The sequence below is a fragment of the Phaethon aethereus genome (genome assembly GCF_964289735.1).
Source record: "Phaethon aethereus genome assembly, chromosome: 3".
Classification (NCBI taxonomy): domain Eukaryota; kingdom Metazoa; phylum Chordata; class Aves; order Phaethontiformes; family Phaethontidae; genus Phaethon; species Phaethon aethereus.
In genome coordinates, this window is record NC_138576.1 from 74,311,028 (window position 1) to 74,331,243 (window position 20,216).

At 42.2% G+C, this 20,216-nt stretch overlaps 1 protein-coding gene across 2 annotated transcripts in view; it reads right to left on the minus strand.

The window, feature by feature from the left end:
• The window catches only part of LOC309403160 (SAM and SH3 domain-containing protein 1-like), a gene marked incomplete at its 5' end in the record, with an annotated part of 567,614 nt that overhangs the window by 37,679 nt on the left and 509,719 nt on the right, over nt 1-20,216 (minus strand). For both annotated transcript variants that reach the window (XM_081997193.1, XM_081997192.1), the window contains 4 exons: nt 5,698-5,799; nt 8,635-8,747; nt 10,078-10,164; nt 11,674-11,714. In XM_081997193.1, coding sequence (XP_081853319.1) covers nt 5,698-5,799; nt 8,635-8,747; nt 10,078-10,164; nt 11,674-11,714 — 343 coding nt within the window. The remainder of the gene's footprint in view (nt 1-5,697; nt 5,800-8,634; nt 8,748-10,077; nt 10,165-11,673; nt 11,715-20,216) is intronic.

Below are 20,216 nucleotides of genomic sequence, written 5' to 3' on the forward strand. Positions count from 1 at the left end.
GGCACATAGCGTGGGAATTTAGCACTATCATTTTGAAGCCATGTCTTACTATTGGCCCTTTCTTCATCATAACTGTTACTAAGCACTGACAGCATTGTAGAAGCTTGGACAGTAATAAGAAATATACCATCCAATACAATGGGGCACATCAGCGCCTTTCGGGAAATCAGGGTCTGCTCTTTGGAGCAAAGATGAAAGCTCTGCATTCATTCATAGCCATGCTCAGCATCAGCTCCCCTCTCTTACTTCAAAGAGCGTGCAGGGTCTGGAGGCAGCAACAAGCTCTCCGAGAACAACTGAAACACAGAAACATCCTCTTCCACCCTTTAGCCTTTCATGCAAAAAAGTATAATTTATGAAAACTGGTAAGTCCTGTGATAACAGCAAAAACCAGGCTAACATAGTGCATAGCTTTCAAAATGCTCCCAGTACCTATGCTGATTCAGTTTAAACACTACTGTTTAAAAAAAAAAAACAAAAAACACACAAAACCTCTCATCATACCCTAGTCACCACTGATATCCAACTCTGGTTCCCAATATATGTCAACTTTGAGCTTAGTTCTAACAAGGTAAACTGGCCATACCAAAAGAAGGGCTTTTTCCTGTTTACTATGAGTCCTGTAGTATGGGCAATAATAACGTTAACAAATGGTTAAAGATTTTAAGAATCCATCAGTAATATGAATAAAAATAAATTTAAAATTGCTGTATTTGGAAAGCGTCCACAATCTGAATCGCTGAAACACAGTATAACCCTGAATAACGTGGATTTGCTGTAGTTACAGTTAGAGGTAACAAAAGATTCTCTTGCTCCAGCTAGAGCTGTTGCTGTGCCGACGTAATTTGCTGCCGCCTGTTACAAAGCAGATCGATAGAAGACGGCGAAGAGCAGCAATGCAAGGGGGAGTTTTCCCCAACATCAGCCTCATGGCAGATGTAGATGTGCACGGCACACCTCCGGGTCTGCACAGCTGCTGGGACCATCCTCTGTGAAAACAAACAGGGTGCCAGTTTCCTACTGGTACTGGTGCCACGCCGACAGTCCTGGGTGAAGAAGTGTTGCGAGGGCAGGGAGGGAGATGCTGTTTTTGTTCTCCCTGCTCATAAATTTTATGGCCTCTCTCCTGAGGCTGCTAAGGCCACGTGTGGCAGCTGGGGAGGTCTCAGGGGAGCATGGCACAGCTCCCTAAGGCACCCTTCAAATGAAGGCCAGCTACACTACCTGGAAGCTCGTGTTAATGAGCTCTGGATGGCTGGCCATTATCTGCTGATCAAAACCGAAACACAGAAGCCTGACGAGACCAACAACACAGTTCAGCCCAGAGATAATTAGAACTTCATTTAACTTGCATCTACAAAAACTGTCAGAGAAGTTAATTAGTGGTTTGTTTCAGTGGCAGCACACGTATGATAAACACTTCTGTCACACCCTCCTGCTTCTCTCCTTTCCCCCACTCCCGCATCAAACATGGCAACTGGTACCAACCAGCAGTCTTTCAGCAGACGGCACAGGAAAGGATTTACAATGGTTTCTCCTGATGCTGGTCCTCCAAGCTGGGCTGGAGCTGTACCAGCGGGGCTCTGGGGACGAAGCAGCCCTGTTTTAGACGAACTGAGAATTTCAGCCCCCAAAAGTTATCAAATGAGCTTCTATCTTTAAGAAGCATAAAAGGCACCTCAGTGTAAAGAAAGAATGTGATACAATTTTGAAGTCCTGTCTTTCCCCGGACTTTCTGACTCCTGAGGACAAATAGGCCCTTATCTAAAATCCAGAAAGGGATCCATTTGTAATCTGCACCTGCTTTACATCCCAACGCTTGGCACAAGGCAATGAAAGCTTGTCTAGTGTTACTGTGAGCAGCTTTTATTCCAACAGAGATGAAAGATAAATATTCATAAATAAATTAGTAAAAAAATGACGAGCATTTTAGACTTTTGATACCTCTGACTAAAAAGAAAAACAGTTTCAACTGCATTCCCACATTAGCAAATAAATAACACACATACTTTGTTGTGAAACAAAGGGACCACAGTAGTGAGACTGAAAGCTACCAACTGCTCAAGTGGCAGAGAACCAAGTCACCTACTGACTTGGAAAGGCCTTTGTTTGTTTGTTTGTTTCTTAAGAGCAAACAAACAGGACATACAATTAACAGCACAGCAATGACATCAGGCTGCCTCCCTTTGGATCCCTGAGATGACAACCCTTCAATCCTTTGTGGTTCATCTTCAGGGTTTAGTTTTGTAAGGGTACAAAATGCAAGTTTCCATTTCCTGGTACAATAATTTAAAAGAGGAGGAGTTGGGAAAAAGAATCCTTAAATCAATCTTTAAACTGAGTTAAGGATCAACAACAGTGATGTTAGTCATAAACACATGATAGTTATACATGTTTTAAAAAAAAAAAAGTGGTCTTTTTTTTGTTTTCCCCTGAAAAGGAAAACAACAACAATATTTGCCCCTTAGATGTTATTTTCTAGGTGGCTGTTCTTACGCTGTGGATGGAGCTGACTTGAAGGCAATGGAGTACTAAGCCCTTAGAACACTCCAGACATTCTGCTTTCATTTTCAGATTCTCTGATTGCTTAGATTCTTTTTTTTTTTTTTCCTGAAATGTAGTCATTGGGCAAAGCTAGACCAAGATTGTTCACAAAAACCTAGTGACTTGTCCTCCCAAGTCCTCCTAACTACCAGCAGGTCTCTTTGCCTGGGAAGATAAAAGGAGAAGAGGGAAAAAAAAAAAAAAAAAGCCATTCTACTGGAGTCTTGGTATCTCTTAAATCCCCAGGGTTACCGAACAAACGTATAGCAAGGAAACTAGAAATTATTCTACTTCTAAATTCCCTCAATCTGCAATTATCCTGCAATTTGATTTATCATTTGTGCATACAAAATGTTTACAAAATGATCAAGTATGATGACAATGTTCCGTTAAAAACTGCCTAGTAACAAATTGGCCATGAGACTGGAAAAAAAAAAAAAAGAAATCAGAAAAAATGCCAACAGAACCAGAAGAGCCATTGCCCAAGGAGTTTTAATTCAAACCAGAAACTTCAATTTCAGTGACTCATTTTCAATTACTTTCTGAGGTTAGAAGGCAGTGGGCTATCTAACAAAATGTTTTTAATATATGGAAAAACAACTTTGCTTCATGGCCTCTATAAAATGAGCAGGATAGTTTTAAGTTGAGATGCAAAATTTGCAGAGTACAAATAACACAAATGGCATTGAAAGTCAAACCATTTGGCAAAGAAAGGGCTTGAAAACAGAATCATCTTTGCACCTCTCAAAAGCTGGTCATTTTAGATTAATAGAGATGTCCTTTGGCAAAACAGTCTGGGTGAACACACACCATATCTCTAGACATATCTGATAGTTTGTGCTGTTTGTTTTTCCCTCTTACATGTCAACTATAGCCCAAAGCCTTTCACCCTAGTTAACCCTAGTTTCTTTCTTGTGCACAAAAAAAGCAGTCAAACTGACTTTTGTTGTAACATGAAGTTTTATTTCTGCAGATGATCTGCTTTTCCTTTGAAGGCAAGCAGCTTCACAGCTTCTGTTAAATGTAACCAGGATAAAAATTAGGAGCAAGGGCAAAAATCCTGAGAGGTATCTACAGTGATGGAACAGAGAACTCCCATTGATATTATCAGGAAGATCATTCAAGCCCAACCAGAACAGCAGATAGAGGGAACAGAGCGCTTGTCTCAAAGTGCAAAGATGGCTGAGGAAAATAATTTTAGAGAAAAGGTGCCAAGGCCAACAGCGTCCTGGCCTGTATCAGGAATAGTGTGGCCAGCAGGAGTAGGGAAGTGATCGTGCCCCTGTACTCGGCACTGGTGAGGCCGCACCTTGAATACTGTGTTCAGTTTTGGGCCCCTCACTACAAGAAGGATGTTGAGGTGCTGGAGCGTGTCCAGAGAAGGGCAACGAAGATGGTGAGGGGTCTGGAGCACAAGTCTTATGAGGAGCAGCTGAGGGAACTGGGGTTGTTTAGTCTGGAGAAGAGGAGGCTGAGAGGAGACCTTATCGCTCTCTACAACTACCTGAAAGGGGGTTGTGGCGACGAGGGTGTTGGTCTCTTCTCCCAAGTAACTAGTGATAGGACAAGAGGAAATGGCCTCAAGTTGCGCCAGGGGAGGTTTAGATTGGATATTAGGAAAAATTTCTTCACGGAGAGGGTGGTCAGGCATTGGAACAGGCTGCCCAGGGAGGTGGTGGAGTCGCCATCCCTGGAAGTGTTCAAAAAACGTGTGGATGTGGCACTTCAGGACATGGTTTAGGGGACATGGTGGCGCTGGATTAATGGTTGGACTTGATGATCTTAAAGGTCCTTTCCAACCTAGTGATTCTGTGATTCTGTGAAGTCATTCCATTAGGGAGCAAATACTGAGTCATGTTCGGTCCTCAGAGGTATACACAGCTTTCAGTAACTTCAACACAAGTGTAAACCACTATCAGAAGATTTAAGAGAGAAATTCAGTATCCTTCTGAGATTTGACTAGGGTAAATGAGAGTTTTGAGACTTTTATGGTATAGGTACCTTAGCCAAAGGCCTTAAGAAAGTTCAGGCCATAAACACTAATTAGGAAAAGATCAAGACATATTTCAGCCGGCTAAACAATCAGTGCAGAAGAGTAAGGATCCTTCCTTCTCTCTTCCTTGGACATTGCTGATATATCAGAACAGAGTATAAGGCAACATCAGTCCCTCTCTGCTCCCATCTAACTGAAGATGGACAATTTTTTTTTTTTTTAAATACAAACAAGAAAATCTTTTTCCACCACAAAATATTTTAAACATCTCATAAAATGACATAGCATTCCTCTTTTCATTTAGGGAGGAGAAGCTAACTGTGTGCTGCAGTTAGCAGGAAATTCCATTGACAATAAAATAAATAAATCAATCAATGGTCTCAAAAGCCTATAATTCAATTATATGGGTTACAAAGAGCTTGGATTTGACAGCCGAATGCGTTCTTCTCTAAGATTTATCTGTGAACTTTCAATTAGAGAAACGAAGTGGAATAAACTACTCAGTGAAAATGAAGATATTTGGGAGGAAAAATTAATTAATTCAGTATGGCATGACACAAAGACTGTCTGGTGCCCATAAAAACAACAGAAGCTACACAGCTCAGAAGTAAAAATGAGGGAGGAAAGCTGCCTTACTCCTTATGGGACGGGCAAAAGCTGAAAACCCTCTGGGCTGAGAGTTAGCAAATGTAAAGATAGAGCTGTTTGAATGAGGCAGGCAGCTAGGACTTAGCCAGACCCTCATCTAGAATGTATCAACAAGGGTTAGGAAGGCCTAAGAAATGCAACTTCTCAGTTACTGTGAATCAGCTAAGTGAAACAGTTCCCTCTAAACAACCTAAAAAACCTTTTCTGTGCATTTAGGAACATGGGCATTTTTGCCTGGGATCACTTGTCCTTCAAAGCACAGTGACAAAGGGCCAGATTAAAAAAAAAAAGAGAGATTATACAATAAGACCATTAAAGTCTATGACAACAGACCTTGAAGATTTAAAGTCCATGTTAAATATTTTCTGCAGACAGAACACAGCATCACAAGGTCAAATGATACATTTGCTACTAAGGAAATCACCAGGCAAATCAGGATATTCTGCACTGCAACAGAAGAATTTAAATATTAAATGTTATTGGGGAGCTATATCAGAATGAGAGGTACTTACATTACAATTGGAAGACCCATCAAATGTTGAGTAAGAACCATCAGGCCATTCTGTAGCATCTACAATGCTTGATTGCCTGTGCTGGGCTTCATACTCCTTCAGCTGAAATTTGAAGAGACAGACAGAATATTTTCCAGCGTGAAGCAGCTATCAATCTTCATTAAAATAGCAAGAGTTAATGTTCTTTCAGGTTTTTTTTCCCAATATCATTGTGGAACTGGGAAAATCAGAATTTTTGCACTGCATGTCTCACTTGTTCAAAATAAATTAATTTGGTTTAGAATCAGATGTTTTAATGATGAAATTTTTTTTCTTAAAAAAATCTGTAAAAATACTAAATTTTGATGAACTGTCATTGGTAAAATATAAATCACACATCCCCATCTCAGAGGCACAGTTTACACTGGACAAACTAAATCACAACAGCCTGACAATTTCCTTCATAAAGAAAATGATCCGAAGTAAAGACTAGGAACCATCTTTTATAATTTTAAAACAAAAGACCATCTTTCCTGTTTTCCAATAAAAGCCTTAAGACATAAAAACAATCCTACTGGAGTCACAGTCTTGAGAGGATCATCAAAACCTGATGATATTAAAAAAAAAGTATCTCAGACCACTAGACAGAAACAGTACCAGCACATTTATGAACCATACAGAATAGGTACAACCCTCTCCCACAAAATTTTTAACAGCAGAGAAGCAAAAGAACTCCCAGTACTACCACCCAGTAATTTTAAAATTTTGCATTTTTTTCATGATATGATTCCCAGCAAAGCAGTATTTTCTTCAGACAGTAATATAACCTTATATTCTAGGATAATCTATTTCAAGATGTAGTATAACATTATAGAAATTTATCTGAGTGCCAATTCATAATCTAAATAATGTTTTCTGCAGCTCTAATGGAGCCCATACAGAATATCCTGTGTTCCATCACAGTGTTTTACACAAAGGTACAAACTCAAAAGTGGTGTGGAAACTTAATACTGACCTTTTGGCTCCTGAGAATTAACATCTCAGCCCTATTGCTGCACAAATACAATACCTTACAGTTATTTTTCTTGTGGTTTATTAACATTTACATTTTATAAAGTAACACTTGTGACAGCCACCGTACTTATCAAAAAATACATCTGCATTGATTTTAACGTCAAACGCCCAAAACGGCTGAATATGTTTTCTTGAAGGCTATTAAAACAAAACATCATTAAAGCCTTTGACAGCGTCTCCCACAGCATTCTCCTGGAGAAACTGGCGGCTCGAGGCTTAGACGGGTTTACTCTTCGCTGGGTGAGGAACTGGCTGGATGGCCGAGGCCAGAGAGTTGTGGTGAATGGCGTTAAATCCGGCTGGCGGCCGGTCACGAGTGGTGTTCCCCAGGGCTCGGTTCTGGGACCAGTCTTGTTCAATATCTTTATAGATGATCTGGATGAGGGAATCGAGTGCTCCCTCAGTAAGTTTGCAGATGACACCAAGCTGAGTGGGAGTGTTGATCTGCTGGAGGGTAGGAGGGCTCTGCAGAGGGATCTGGACAGGCTGGATCGATGGGCAGAGGCCAACTGTATGAGGTTTAATAAGGCCAAGTGCAGGGTCCTGCACTTTGGCCACAACAACCCCATGCAATGCTACAGGCTTGGGGAGGAGTGGCTGGAGAGCAGCCCGGCGGAAAGGGACCTGGGGGTGCTGGTTGACAGCCGGCTGAATATGAGCCGGCAGTGTGCCCAGGTGGCCAAGAAGGCCAACAGCGTCCTGGCCTGTATCAGGAATAGTGTGGCCAGCAGGAGCAGGGAAGTGATTGTGCCCCTGTACTCGGCACTGGTGAGGCCGCACCTTGAATACTGTGTTCAGTTTTGGGCCCCTCACTACAAGAAGGATGTTGAGGTGCTGGAGCGTGTCCAGAGAAGGGCAACGAAGCTGGTGAGGGGTCTGGAGCACATGTCATATGAGGAGCGGCTGAGGGAACTGGGGTTGTTTAGTCTGGAGAAGAGGAGGCTGAGGGGAGACCTTATCGCTCTCTACAACTACCTGAAAGGGGGTTGTGGCGATGAGGGTGTTGGTCTCTTCTCCCAAGTAACTAGTGATAGGACAAGAGGAAATGGCCTCAAGTTGCGCCAGGGGAGGTTTAGATTGGATATTAGGAAAAATTTCTTCACTGAGAGGGTGGTCAGGCATTGGAACAGGCTGCCCAGGGAGGTGGTGGAGTCGCCATCCCTGGAAGTGTTCAAAAAACGTGTGGATGTGGCGCTTCAGGACATGGTTTAGGGGACATGGTGGTTCTGGATTAATGGTTGGACTTGATGATCTTAAAGGTCCTTTCCAACCTAGTGATTCTGTGATTCTGTGATTCTGTGATCACCATTTTTGCTAAGAAACAAGCAAAATAAATTTTAATTTAAATGTTAGTATTTTTTAAAGTTTTAATTGCTGAAAATGGAAGGCTTCAATCAAACTGCCCTTCAGCCATTAGCAGCAGGAAAATAATAAGAAATATATGCATTCTGAAACAAATAGGCAAGCTTAGCAAAACTTGAATAGTTCCTTTTAGTACTTAAACAAACCTATGAACATACATGATAAATAAGGGCTAGTACAGGTAAGATTCCTGTCTCTTACTTTAGACAGCTGCAATGAAAGTGTCTACACTTGAGCTTTCTCTGATTAGTATCTTTTATTGCCAATGGAGAGAAACAAACGCTTTTAGGACTTGGTTAATTTATCAAGCACTGGACATCTATTTTTGATTGAGCTAAATTTCACTTTTCCTTGTAAACAAAGGAATTGCTATCTAATATATGCTACCTAATGCAATGGGACAAACAGGCAGGCTTCCTCCCCCTTCTCCTATGTTTTCTGAGCAAATGAAAACTCGGAATTGGTATACCCTGCATCCTGAAACATGTTTCTCAAGGAAACTGAAGTATGTACACATCATACCCTCGCAAGTGCTTCCTCAATGGTGATCATCTTCTCTTTGACCATCATCATCAGCTGGATCCGTTCCTCATCACTCATTGTGATCTCACTGGCCACGTACCCTACATCCTCTCCTGCAGGAAAAAGCACAGAGATAACAAGTACGTGTAAGAGGTCATGCACAGAGCGGGGTACATTGGAACTGAATTTTACCCGGTGCACTGAAATCCGGTGGCCATGTGGATCTGGCTAGCCAGAAACAGACCCTCCCCAGAGCAGACTCACAGAATGATTTCAGAGGACTGAATGATTCGGAAGTAACTGGGCAAAAAAAGAAAGTGAATTAGGGCTAGAAAACTAAGTCTACTTTGACACCGAAAGCAAGAGTGCATGACAAAGAGAAATAAAAAGTGACTGTCATCACACAGTGACAAGAATGACAAGAATCAAAAGAGAAATTGCTAATGCCAGAAAAGTCCTGCCCTCAGCCCTGAGGAATACTCTAGTCAGCTGCCAGAGCAGATGGGAAGCCCGTCCAGGAACAGGGTGCTGGGGCCTTGCAGCTGTCTGCTGCAGACAGCCACGTCCCCTGATCTATCCAGGCTATCTAATCGGCCACTGAGCTGCCACATGGTGCTAGATGTATTGGAGCTCTCAAGCCCAGGAGTTCTCCTTTTGGTATGTGCTTAGCATGTCAGCATAGACAATTAGAACTTCCCCTGAGAGCCAACAAGGACCCACACTTCACTGAGAGTATAAATGTGCCCCTGTTCAACCTCCTAAGTGGGCTCCTGTCATCTTTCACAATCTGTCTGAACACAGACATAGCGACACGGGGAAGCATCTGTTTGCAACACAAGGATCTAACAGATACACATAGGGAAAGAGAAATTTTCTGTGGGAAGAGAAATACTTTAAGCAACACACAGCTGTGTCTTTTGGAGAAGAACTAGAGAAAGACACCTGACAGTTTAAGTGGAATCGATCCTTCATTTGCACTAGTCACCAGATGCACTTTTACTACTCCTTCTTGCAGTGTCTTCTCCTACAATGAGAGGTTGGATTCAAGCCTAAAGCAAACAGGTCAAAATAACCAAAAGCCAAAGAAAGGAGAAACATCCTTCTAATTAAAAGGGAGCAGCATTTCTCTCATCAGATCAGGATCAGACCAAAAAAAAGCATCTCGTCTATTTACAGGTATTACTTATATCTTAACTGCACCACTTTGTGTGTGTGTGGGCCATCACTGACAGTCAGGACAGGAGGTGTCCCAGGCTCATGTAGATGCAGTCTCACAGAATATGACTCGTCTTTCTGAGCCCTGTCATGATGAACCAAACCTGCAATGCTTCCAGATCCACGCATGCCCAACTGCCACACTGTTGCAAAGGAATTTTACTCCTTTGTGATGCTGGCTCCTTCTATTTTATATGGATAGGTTCTGTGTCCTTAAAAAAGACTTACCTTTTGACGTCTGCCTCATTAGTCCTTTCTGGTTCTTTCGGAAATTCTGCCAAAAAAATTTGTTTTTCTTTTTCCAGTCTGCTTTCCCTAAGAGGAAAGTGGGGAGGGAAGATGAGGGGAAAGGGAAAAAGAATTTCAGAAAGAAACATTAGTTAGTAAATGCTAGAGAAGCTTTCAAGCATTAAGTTGCATCTTCTAAGGCAAAAACAAGAATAAAAAAAATCTCAAATTTTCTGTTTCTAGAACTATGCTGATGTAGCTTTTTCAGGGAAATTCACATTCTTTTAAAATTGCCAATGTTATAGAGGACTAAGATAAGCCCGTAACTCACATATTTTGAATTATAAAGAGAAAATATTTTACATTCATTTTGATATCTGTTCAGTTGTTAATGTCAAGTCTGGAAGTGTTTTTGACGTATTTTCTTGGTTTATTCTCTTTAACTGAACCACAATTACGCAGCCTAAGCCACAAATCAGATAAGCTATTTTCTAATACGTGTATGCATATCTATATAGAAAATAAATACTTTACATGCATGTACACACATATCCACAAACATACATGCACATTCTGCTACTTGGCATGAGAAAGTTTATAAGACCATCAACTCGTGCTCCCTGTATGCCTGGGCTGTACAAGGCTGGGTCTCCATGTCCACTAATATCAGATCTGCACATGGCTTGATGACCCAGAAGTAAATCATTTGTTCTGAAAAAGAAACGGGATCTGGCTCAAGGTAGGGCATATAACTGTGTTCTGTTGAATTAACCAGGGTACATGCTATAAAGTTTATGCCATCTGCAAGAGAACACACTGTGCCCAATCTGGCAGAAACGCTACTGATAAAGAGCTACTGCATCCCTCTGCTTTTCAAAAAATTCAAAGGAACACAGCTTATACTGTGCCGCTGAGTTTCAGCATGCATCTACAGTATTTCGCATCTCTCCTTAGAAGACCTAGAGCTTGGGTTAACTGACTGTCTGAACAGCTTAAGTTTACACTGTGTAGAAATGCCCCTGGAAAGAAAAAATTAAAAAGAAAGAAAGAAACAAAAAAATGCCCAAGTTTTGTTTTCCTCTCTAACAAGCAAAATGAAACTTGTCCAGAATTATATCAATATAATATAGTTGTTATATGAACTAATTATAGTAAATTGGGTGGGGGAGAATGTGAAAGACAATGGAAAGCAAATACATATTTAAGAATGCAAAATATTTCAGAAACAAAGGAAGAGACTCTGGTGTGACATGAACAAAAATAACAAAAACCCCAGTTATTTGCTGGTGGTGGTAATTTTCAGAATATAAATGGATAGGGTAGCAGTGATGTAACATGCAGACATTTGAAATTCAATATAACAAGTCAAAAGATGCATATTTATCATGTGACAGTGCTGGTTGGGCAGTCTCAGTGATCACTGAGACACCCAGCATCTAACTTAAAGCTGCTGAGTCTCGCCCGCGCCATACACACAAATGCTGCTGACTTCTGCCAGCATTGTGTTTACTCAGCTCTTCACAATCCAGCACAAGTCAAACTCAAAACCTGTTTAAGAATTCCATAGGAGTATCAAATAAAATGAAATATACTGACCTACAGAGCCTTCTTCCGAACTTGATTTATGAATGGAGAGCCTAGGACAAAAAAGAGAAATGGACTTATTGATGCAGGCTTCTCACATTTCATGGGAGCTGTCTGATTACAGTAAATTATAGTTTCCAAACAATATATCATGAGCTGTTTTCTCTTCCCTTTTCTTCCCAACACAGTAAGTTGGAAACAAAAACTGAACCCACTGGTCTGACCACAGTAACTGAGTTCCCCTCTTCAACATGCCTTTTGTGAGCAGCATAGAAAAATACATACTGACAGAAACCTATAGTTAAGCAAAGGAGTCTAGGGATCCCTCAGAAAAACGCTTTTTCACATACTTTCCCCCTGTCCATTTGTAATACAGTAACTTGGCTACCTTAGAAAATGTAGCATTGGGAGGCTGTATTTCTTTAGCTGTTTAACAGGTTTCAGCCTATTTGGTTTTTATCTGAAAATGTTTTATAAATATGCACTCATTAAACTTTCAGAAGCCACTGTGTGGAAGAGAGGAATAGAGATTTTTTTGAAGACAAAGTGAAGGAAGCTTGTCCAGACCCTATGAAACACAACCATACATGACTGCAGACTACAGCTCCTTTCTCCTGATTCTGTTCTGTGTGCTTTCCCACCAGTGTATACTCCCTTCCTCAAAAGCTAGCTAGAGAGACTTACTTTAACAGAACATGGACTTTACAAACAACCAACTAAAATAAGCAAATCTTTTGTTCTCAGTCTTTATGTTCATTGAACTAGTTTTCCATAATGGAATCCAACTCTGTGCCAACAGTTCATTGTGGGATCTCTGATGGGACATCACCCGCCTTCATTGCCTTTTCTTCTGTCTGTATAAATGGAGCTAATAGAAATTACCAAATCTTGTGCAATTCTTTGAAGCCTTCCTATGGGAATCACTATTTAAGCAAGCTGCGCCAAGCCAGTGAAATGACTTCTGCCAGCTTCAATGGCTTTGCTGGAGGCTCCAAGTGCAAAGCGTTACTGCAGTGTCTTTGCCGAGAGCTCGGCCCCGCGACATGACAATGCTCTATTGTGCGGTGGCTGTACTGCAGTCATGTAGAACGGAAAGACGTGTACTCCAGCATACCAAGAAGACCTCAAGCCAAATCGTTCTTTGAATAAGGCCATATAATAATACATGTATGCCATACTTGCTGTCCACAGTGTTTGCACAGGCTCCTTGCGTTTTCTTAGACCCCCAGAAGAGGGCAATGAAGAGTTTTTGATCTATTCAGTAAACCACTTGAAGGAAAATTTTAGTTCAAGGCAGTTCAGTTTAGAAGATGTAAGCAATTACAGGCCAACGTTTTGTAAGCATGAAAAACATGCTCATCAATTTGCAAAGACACCATTAAAAGGGAAATGAGACAGTGTGAAGTTTCATTTTGATTTAGTAATTCATCTAGACAAGGAGGGTTTGGCACAGTGAAGCTCTGAAAGTAACCTCTTCAACCTCAGACTGAAGAGAAGTTGAATCCAGCACAAACTGCAAACCCATTGAAACAACCAAATTTCAGATTTGTAGTGCACCAGGCGGAGGGAGACATTTAGTGTTTTCCTTGCTGATAAAGTTTACCCTTGAAGGGGAAAAGTTAATGATATAGGTGATATGCCACCAAATGCTTATTTTTTAAGAAGCCTGAGTAACAAATGCAGGATAAAAATACAAACCCGATACCTTCTGGGTAAAAACTCTAGAAAATCCAGTGTCAACATTCAAAGACTTTTGGCAGGGCCAGGATTTCATCCAGACACTTAAAAGTAAAGTTGTCAGCAAGTATTTTTCTAAATAAAGGTAAATCAGATTAAAAGTATGTGGACTTGTATATGGAGAAAACCAAGTAAAAGAAAGCCAAGTTCTGTTGGAACCGACAGAATTAATCCACTACATGTTTTGCACCTGAGCACAGACCTCACCCATTAAGCAGATATTCTATTTATCTTAAATGAATTTACTATCCATGAAATGCACCAAATTACCATCCTTTGAAAATGAAATCTGTTAACGATCAGAACTTTGCCTGACTAGAGAAATCAGCCTCGAAGTGGAGAGGCAGTCTCTTGTGCTCTTTGGCCTCCAAATCCATTTTAATCTTTCTCTTCTTTTGCGCAATTGCCAACAACGATGCAAGTAAGTAGCAGGTGTAGCTGCAATGTTTGTGATGTGGACATCTGTTCACTGGGAATTAGCGTGAGGCTACCAACTCATAGTACACTTGCCTCCAAAGAAGGGGAAGAGCAGTAGGAACAAACATCTCACGCACCTGAGATAGAGGTGGGGAGCAAAAGAGTAGGATCCACAGCAAGCAGAACGCTTTCTCATTTATAACTGATTTAAGAACTACGCTAAGTTTCATCAGAGGATGCAAATTCCAATTATAATTTCACGCATCCCTAAAGAGGAAATCTTCCATGCCTGGGCTGACCTTGAAAATGCTAACAGCTGGTCTGAAGAGATGGAAATGCCAACAAAACCTACCACATAGAGCCTGATAAGGCACTTGCTTTTTAGTTCCACCAGACAACTCTGACGCTTAAAAATCCTCAGTGAAATCAATCAAGCGTTTTACTTCCTAGATGTCTGGTGAAAAATTCCAGAGTACCTCGGAGTCACTGCATGTTTGATTTGCCAATTACACTCCCTTACTCTGTTAAATCTGCAGCTCCTCTGTGAACGTGCACTGAAAGTGATTTGTGCTCTTCCATTCATAGACTGATAACTTGTACTGAAAGTTAATGATGCAGTGACACTTGGCAGAAGTTTCAGCACTGCGTGTCTGAAAGGGAGCCAAATGCCATTACTCCACCGTGGAGGCCTTCATTTTTGTTGTGGTCTGATGTACAACTTCATTAGCAAGCGTTCACATGAAATGTACTCTGTCACAGCATATAGCAGAAGAAATGTATGGGTATATGTTCAGACAAGAAGGAAGAAAAAAAGATTTATGGCCAGAGGGAAGGAGTACTTTCTTATCAACCCATAATCTCTGGAAGTGAGCTGGAGAAGGGGTCAAAACTTTAATCCATTAATATCACAAATTCAGTACCATCTCTAGGCCAATACTCTGGGCCTCTTGGAGCTGAACTGCTGAAATAAATAAATGAAGGGGGGAAAAACAACAACAAAAAAAAGGCATCACAACAGCAAATCTCAAAGTAGAGCTACTTTTGGGAGTAACCAAATATTACTGCCTTAGAGAGTTGATGGGTTTCAGTGGAGTTTAGTAAATTACATCAGATCACTCAGTGATCAGTGACACAAAATTTAGTAGCAACACACAGAGTGGAGAACCTGGATCAGGAACTAGCTGATTAGAAAGACTGGCTTAACAGAAATGAGTTTGCATTAAACATTAAAATGTGCAAGTACACAAACTGGATGGACACAAAAGTCAGTCTTTCAAATGCTGGACGTTTGCAAATGACAGAGTACCTGGGGATACCAGCTGAAAAAGGATGACTGAGAAAAAAACAACACGTTAATCCTAAAAGGTGTAAGGATGGGAAATTCCAATGGCAGTACAAAAAATGAATATATATGGGAATAGCTGTACAACCATCATTACTCATGCTTAAGAAAGATGAATACAAACCAGAAGCGGTAAGGAGAAAAGCTGTTAGAATAGTCAGGGAACCGGATACCTTATCTTATGAGAGAAAGCTAAAAAAGTTTTGCCTGTTCAGTCTGTCAAAACTGAAAGCTGCAAGAAGATTTAATTTACTGCCTATTAAGGAACAAGTAGACATAAGCTGGAAAGAAATTAGAAAAGAGGGGTTAACATTTCCTAACTATTTGGACAAACTTCCAACAGTAGGAAAAGGGAGGGAAGATTTAGAAACTAACTGCTTTTAAGAAAGTGCTTGAAAGATAAGAGACCAGACCAGACATCTTTGACAACAAAGATCTGGACACGAGGACTGCCTCTGGAGGGCACTTCTGGTTCTTCTTTTGCAGCCTGTGGATTTTGTATGAACAATGGCAAAGCCAGGCATCCAAAGAGGTCTTTGAATCTGTCTTTCCATAAAAGTGCTGCAGTGGGGATGACCTTGCTATACCTAAGCGATCCCTACCTTCTAAAATGAACCCTTGAACCCTGGAGGTGGTCTTCAAAACTTGGAGCGCAAGAGAGAACCAATGCACACATTCGCGTCACAAGCCAAGCGAGACTGTATCCGATTATTAAGGTGGGTTTTAACTAGGCTGTATTGAGCTACTAGGCTACAGCTTTCCCTGTTAACTTTGGATTGATTCTGATCTCAGACTGAAAAACACCAGGGCTTATCTCGCAGACAGAGCGGTTGATTTTACAAGAGACACAGTTATACGTGCCCCGAGATGTGAGTGTGCTGGTATACCACAGAACTGGGAAAGGAAACAAATGACACCATGTGCTGCTTCCATGAATGCGCCTGTTGATTTCTGAAAGCTCATCATTCTCGAAACAGAAAAAACATGGGACCCGAGGATGACGGGATTTTTGACGGGTTTTTGTTTCAGCACTAAGTATTTTAAATGCAGATGTGCTTTAAAGCACGGCTGCATCTCATTTATGGACCATAAAATCCACAGGTGCATTGCACCATCTGATAACGAAACCACTACTGTTATCATCTTCTATAAACTGATAGTGGCCCTCTTATTCCTTCCCAATGACTATTTATAGCCCATTGAGGAAAATGCTTTGGATGGGATTTTCAATCTGCAAATATTATGCACATTCGTAGTGGTGAATAAATCAATGCAAAAGCCCAGGCAGGCTCTGCTGCAAAGCCATTTGGTTATCCGCGTGCATTAGAAACGGCCCAGTCACATAATTAGTATGAAAAACTGACAGACTTGTAACTGCTCCTGACTGAATACAAGATAATTTACCTAACCGGAGCTGGCACAGCGAAGAAAACAGGCCTTTGGTATTTTTATCAAATTTGCATGAACCTGAAGAGAAAGCAGGCCTGCAAGGTTCTGACCTTGCTGGCACCAGTGTGAGAAAGGGATGGAAAGCAAAGACGTTTCATTCAATTATCTTCTCATTAGGTTTCCATAGCAATGGCTCTTTAAGCAGGTCAAAACTTTCTCAGTGGAAACAAACACTGAGCTGCTCGCGGGCCGTGGGTGCATACGTGTGCCTGCTGCCGCCACCAGCACAGAAGCCGCCACGTTGGTCCCACGGGCTCGGTCCGGGGACCGGCAGCAGGCAGATGGGGCTACGTCACGTATTTAAGAGCTGACTGGTGGATCCGGGCCAGGAGGCAGATAATTGCCAGCTAAAAACTCCTTGGCGGCAAAGAGCAGGGCCCAACGTACCGCACGCAACGCGCCCCTGTCCTGCGCGCGCTGCTCGCTCCGTGCCGCCTCGACTAGCTGCGACAGTCGGGCTTTCTCATGAAAGGCGCCCTTCATGCTTTTTCGTACAAATCTACCAGGCCTGAAATCTTCTTCCAGCTGCTCAAAGGCGCACTGGTTTCCCTCCTCACGTGTCCCGGGCAGCGTTTGGCTGGCCTCTCGCTCCCATTGTGTGGGTTATTGTGGGAGTTTCCTGCCCTACTTCTCTTGAGGAGGCTGTTTAAAGGCAGCATGAATAATTTGGCTTTGACTAAATCAGGCCTCAAACAAGTGAAAACAGGGCCGTACACATTCACTGATTCTTTTCGATTCCTGTGAGCACAGGGTATAAAACCACGTATCTTAAATGCAGACATCTCAAGTACAGCGAGCTCTTATTTCTATTACTTCCAATCTTCCTTTCCATTTTTAAACTACGCAAAAAGTAACAATTTATTCTGTTAGTAATTAAGTGCAGCCTTTAGCATCCTTGGTTTGAGGGCCTGTTCGTTTTCTGCTTTGTTCTTCTCGGTTTCTGCCCTCTCTCTGTCTCATATCCTCTGTCAGAGCCACGCTGCTGTTTCTTTGCGGGTGAGCTTACAAATACCTGCCAGAGTTAATTTGGGCACCTTGAGAAGTTGCCAGAATCAAACATGATGGACTATTTAAGCCCCCCCATCCATGACCTGGAAGGATGATTTAATAATGTCCTTCATTCAAAGCTGGACTTGCAGTTTGGATGCTGTAGGAGAAGAGGATTAAAAAATCTAGTGTTAAAAACTATGAGCAAAGGCCAGTAGATGAGTGCACCAAAGGGGGCAGAATTGAGGCTTACATGAATCCTTTTGCAAAACGAAAGCTGTTTTTAAAGAGACCGTTGCTTTCACTGAAAATCACTGTGGAAGCTAGGAACACTGAACTCTCCCAGCCTTAGGCCGATTTGGAGTTCAAGTTTATACCACAGGACAGTGACTGGCTTTACTATGGCACATCCACTGCAGAAAACCCTTACAAATAGATTCAGTTCTTGGTTTCTCCTGCAGAGACAACAGCATGCAGATAGCAGCCGCTTGTGCCGTGGCTTCACTGGCTGCCTGCTAACAACCTCAGGGAAAGCCTTAAGGCCTGAGCAGCCTGCAGCTCCTCCTCTGACATACCCCACAAGCCATCAGGGATCTGGCCAAACTGTACGGACCCAATGTGTGAGGGGCTCAGTTTAAGATGTACATCCTGCACTCGCAGAGAGGATGACAAAGACACTCACTCTCAGGAGCAGCTGAAGCAGGGAGCTGAGGACACAGCTGCCAGAGGCAGAGCAGCTCCCCCACGCTGGGGGAATGCAAAGCCCCCGAGCAATGCTGCCCTGTGCCGCCTGCACCCCACACGTGCGTGCTTTTCTCCACCACCTTCCGCTCGACAAGTCTGTTTCTGCCCAGCTCCCTGCTCTGGCAGAGTCTGGGATTTACCTCCTGAGGATGACACGGTTGAGAAAACGTAAACCATACTGTGCCGCAGGCTGAGGAGTACAATAGGATGAATCGGGGTGCTTAATATGAAGTATGACCATTTACTTGGTCAGGAGTGTGCCTGAGTGGTACAGTTCAAGAAACAGCGGGTGATTCACGTAGGAGGTGACAATTTGTAACACCCACTGCCACGCGAAGGTGGTGGGAATGCCTGAGAAATGCCAGATACAGCCACAACTGCTATACCATGCGTTGTTTTTTGTCCTTCCTTTCTCTAGCAGCTGCAAAGAAGAAAAAAAAAAAAAGAGTATATAGCAGTGACTGTACCTCATCCTATCTGTATGCAGTGCTCTTAGGTCTCTCACCCACTTCCTTCTCTTTCCTGGCAGCTCTCTGATACACCACATTTGAAACTTGCCCAGAGGCTGCTGGAGCAAACAGTGACAGCAAACAGATCTATTTCCCAAGAGGGAAAATATACAACTACCCCTCTGAAACATCCCCAGTTCTTCTAAAAACAGGATGAGAGTCAGGATGCAGAAGCCTGAGTTCAGGGGACTGGGTTTAACCTGGATTTCCTGGCAAACATGCAGAGCTCATCAGTCTGTCATGTAGACCTGAATGCTCGAAAACGGGAACAGGCTAAAAGTTGGATTACATTGTTTTAAACGCTCTGTTTATAATTATGAGAAAACCCTGCTCAGTCCCCTGCCTGAGTAAACATCCTTGGGGCGTTGCCATCACTTGGAAATAATAGGGATTGTATATAGAATACCTCCCCAGATCAACATGGTATGGGGACAAAGAAGCAATAGTAACTGCTAAGAACACATTTACTGCATAGTTGTTACATTGATGAATCCTCCAGCTAAAGCAGAAGTCAGTGTCTATGTAGAAGCACCTGCGGTTCTGAGGAGATTTTTGTTTAAAATTAATAACATCACCATTAAAGATGCTGTTGCCACTTTGCTGAAGGCACACGGAGATTCTGCAAAGTTACACTAGCACCAAAACTGACAGCAAGACTGCAGTTTAAAAAACAGGAATTTTGGAAAGGGCAGAGGGAAGCGAAATTTATAATTCAGAGAAGAAAGCAACAAACATCTCAGTTCCATGCTTTGCGTTATTTGCTGAATACTGTATGACTCTGAAGCCTGACCCACTGTTTCAATTTACAGAAGGAACGCCAGTATGGCCAAAACATCAGAGCAATTGTGAGGTGAAGCTTGAACAAACATGACTTTGTTTTCTGTTGTTTACGGATAGCTTTTCAGGCCGCATCAGCACCCTTGCTGTTATTCACATAAATCTCAGAGGCCTTTGCTACAGTGACGATTCTTCTCTCTCTGTCAGAATCAAGCGAATGAAAACCATCTTTGGTAGGGCATTTATAATGCACAGAGCAGGTTCATATGTGCAGTCTTTTTTTGTAGCTTCATCTAATTAACAGGAACAGCGTTGTCAGCAACAGAGGAAGGTAGTATTGCCCCAAAAGCCTTCTGGAGGGACAATGACTTGAAGTGACAAGCAACTCTGCCTCCAGGCTTGTTTAACCCCTTTTGCCTGCCCCCAGGCACTACGACTGCTCTTCTGCGTTGCAGCACATCACCCACTAGACAAGATACTTGTTCAGCAACTTGCTGGACTGAGGGCACAGACTAATTTCACATTGGCTTTGAACAGGCTGGGCAGCAGAGTTAGTAAGGCTCAAGGCAAGACTGAACATAGATTGCTTGTCC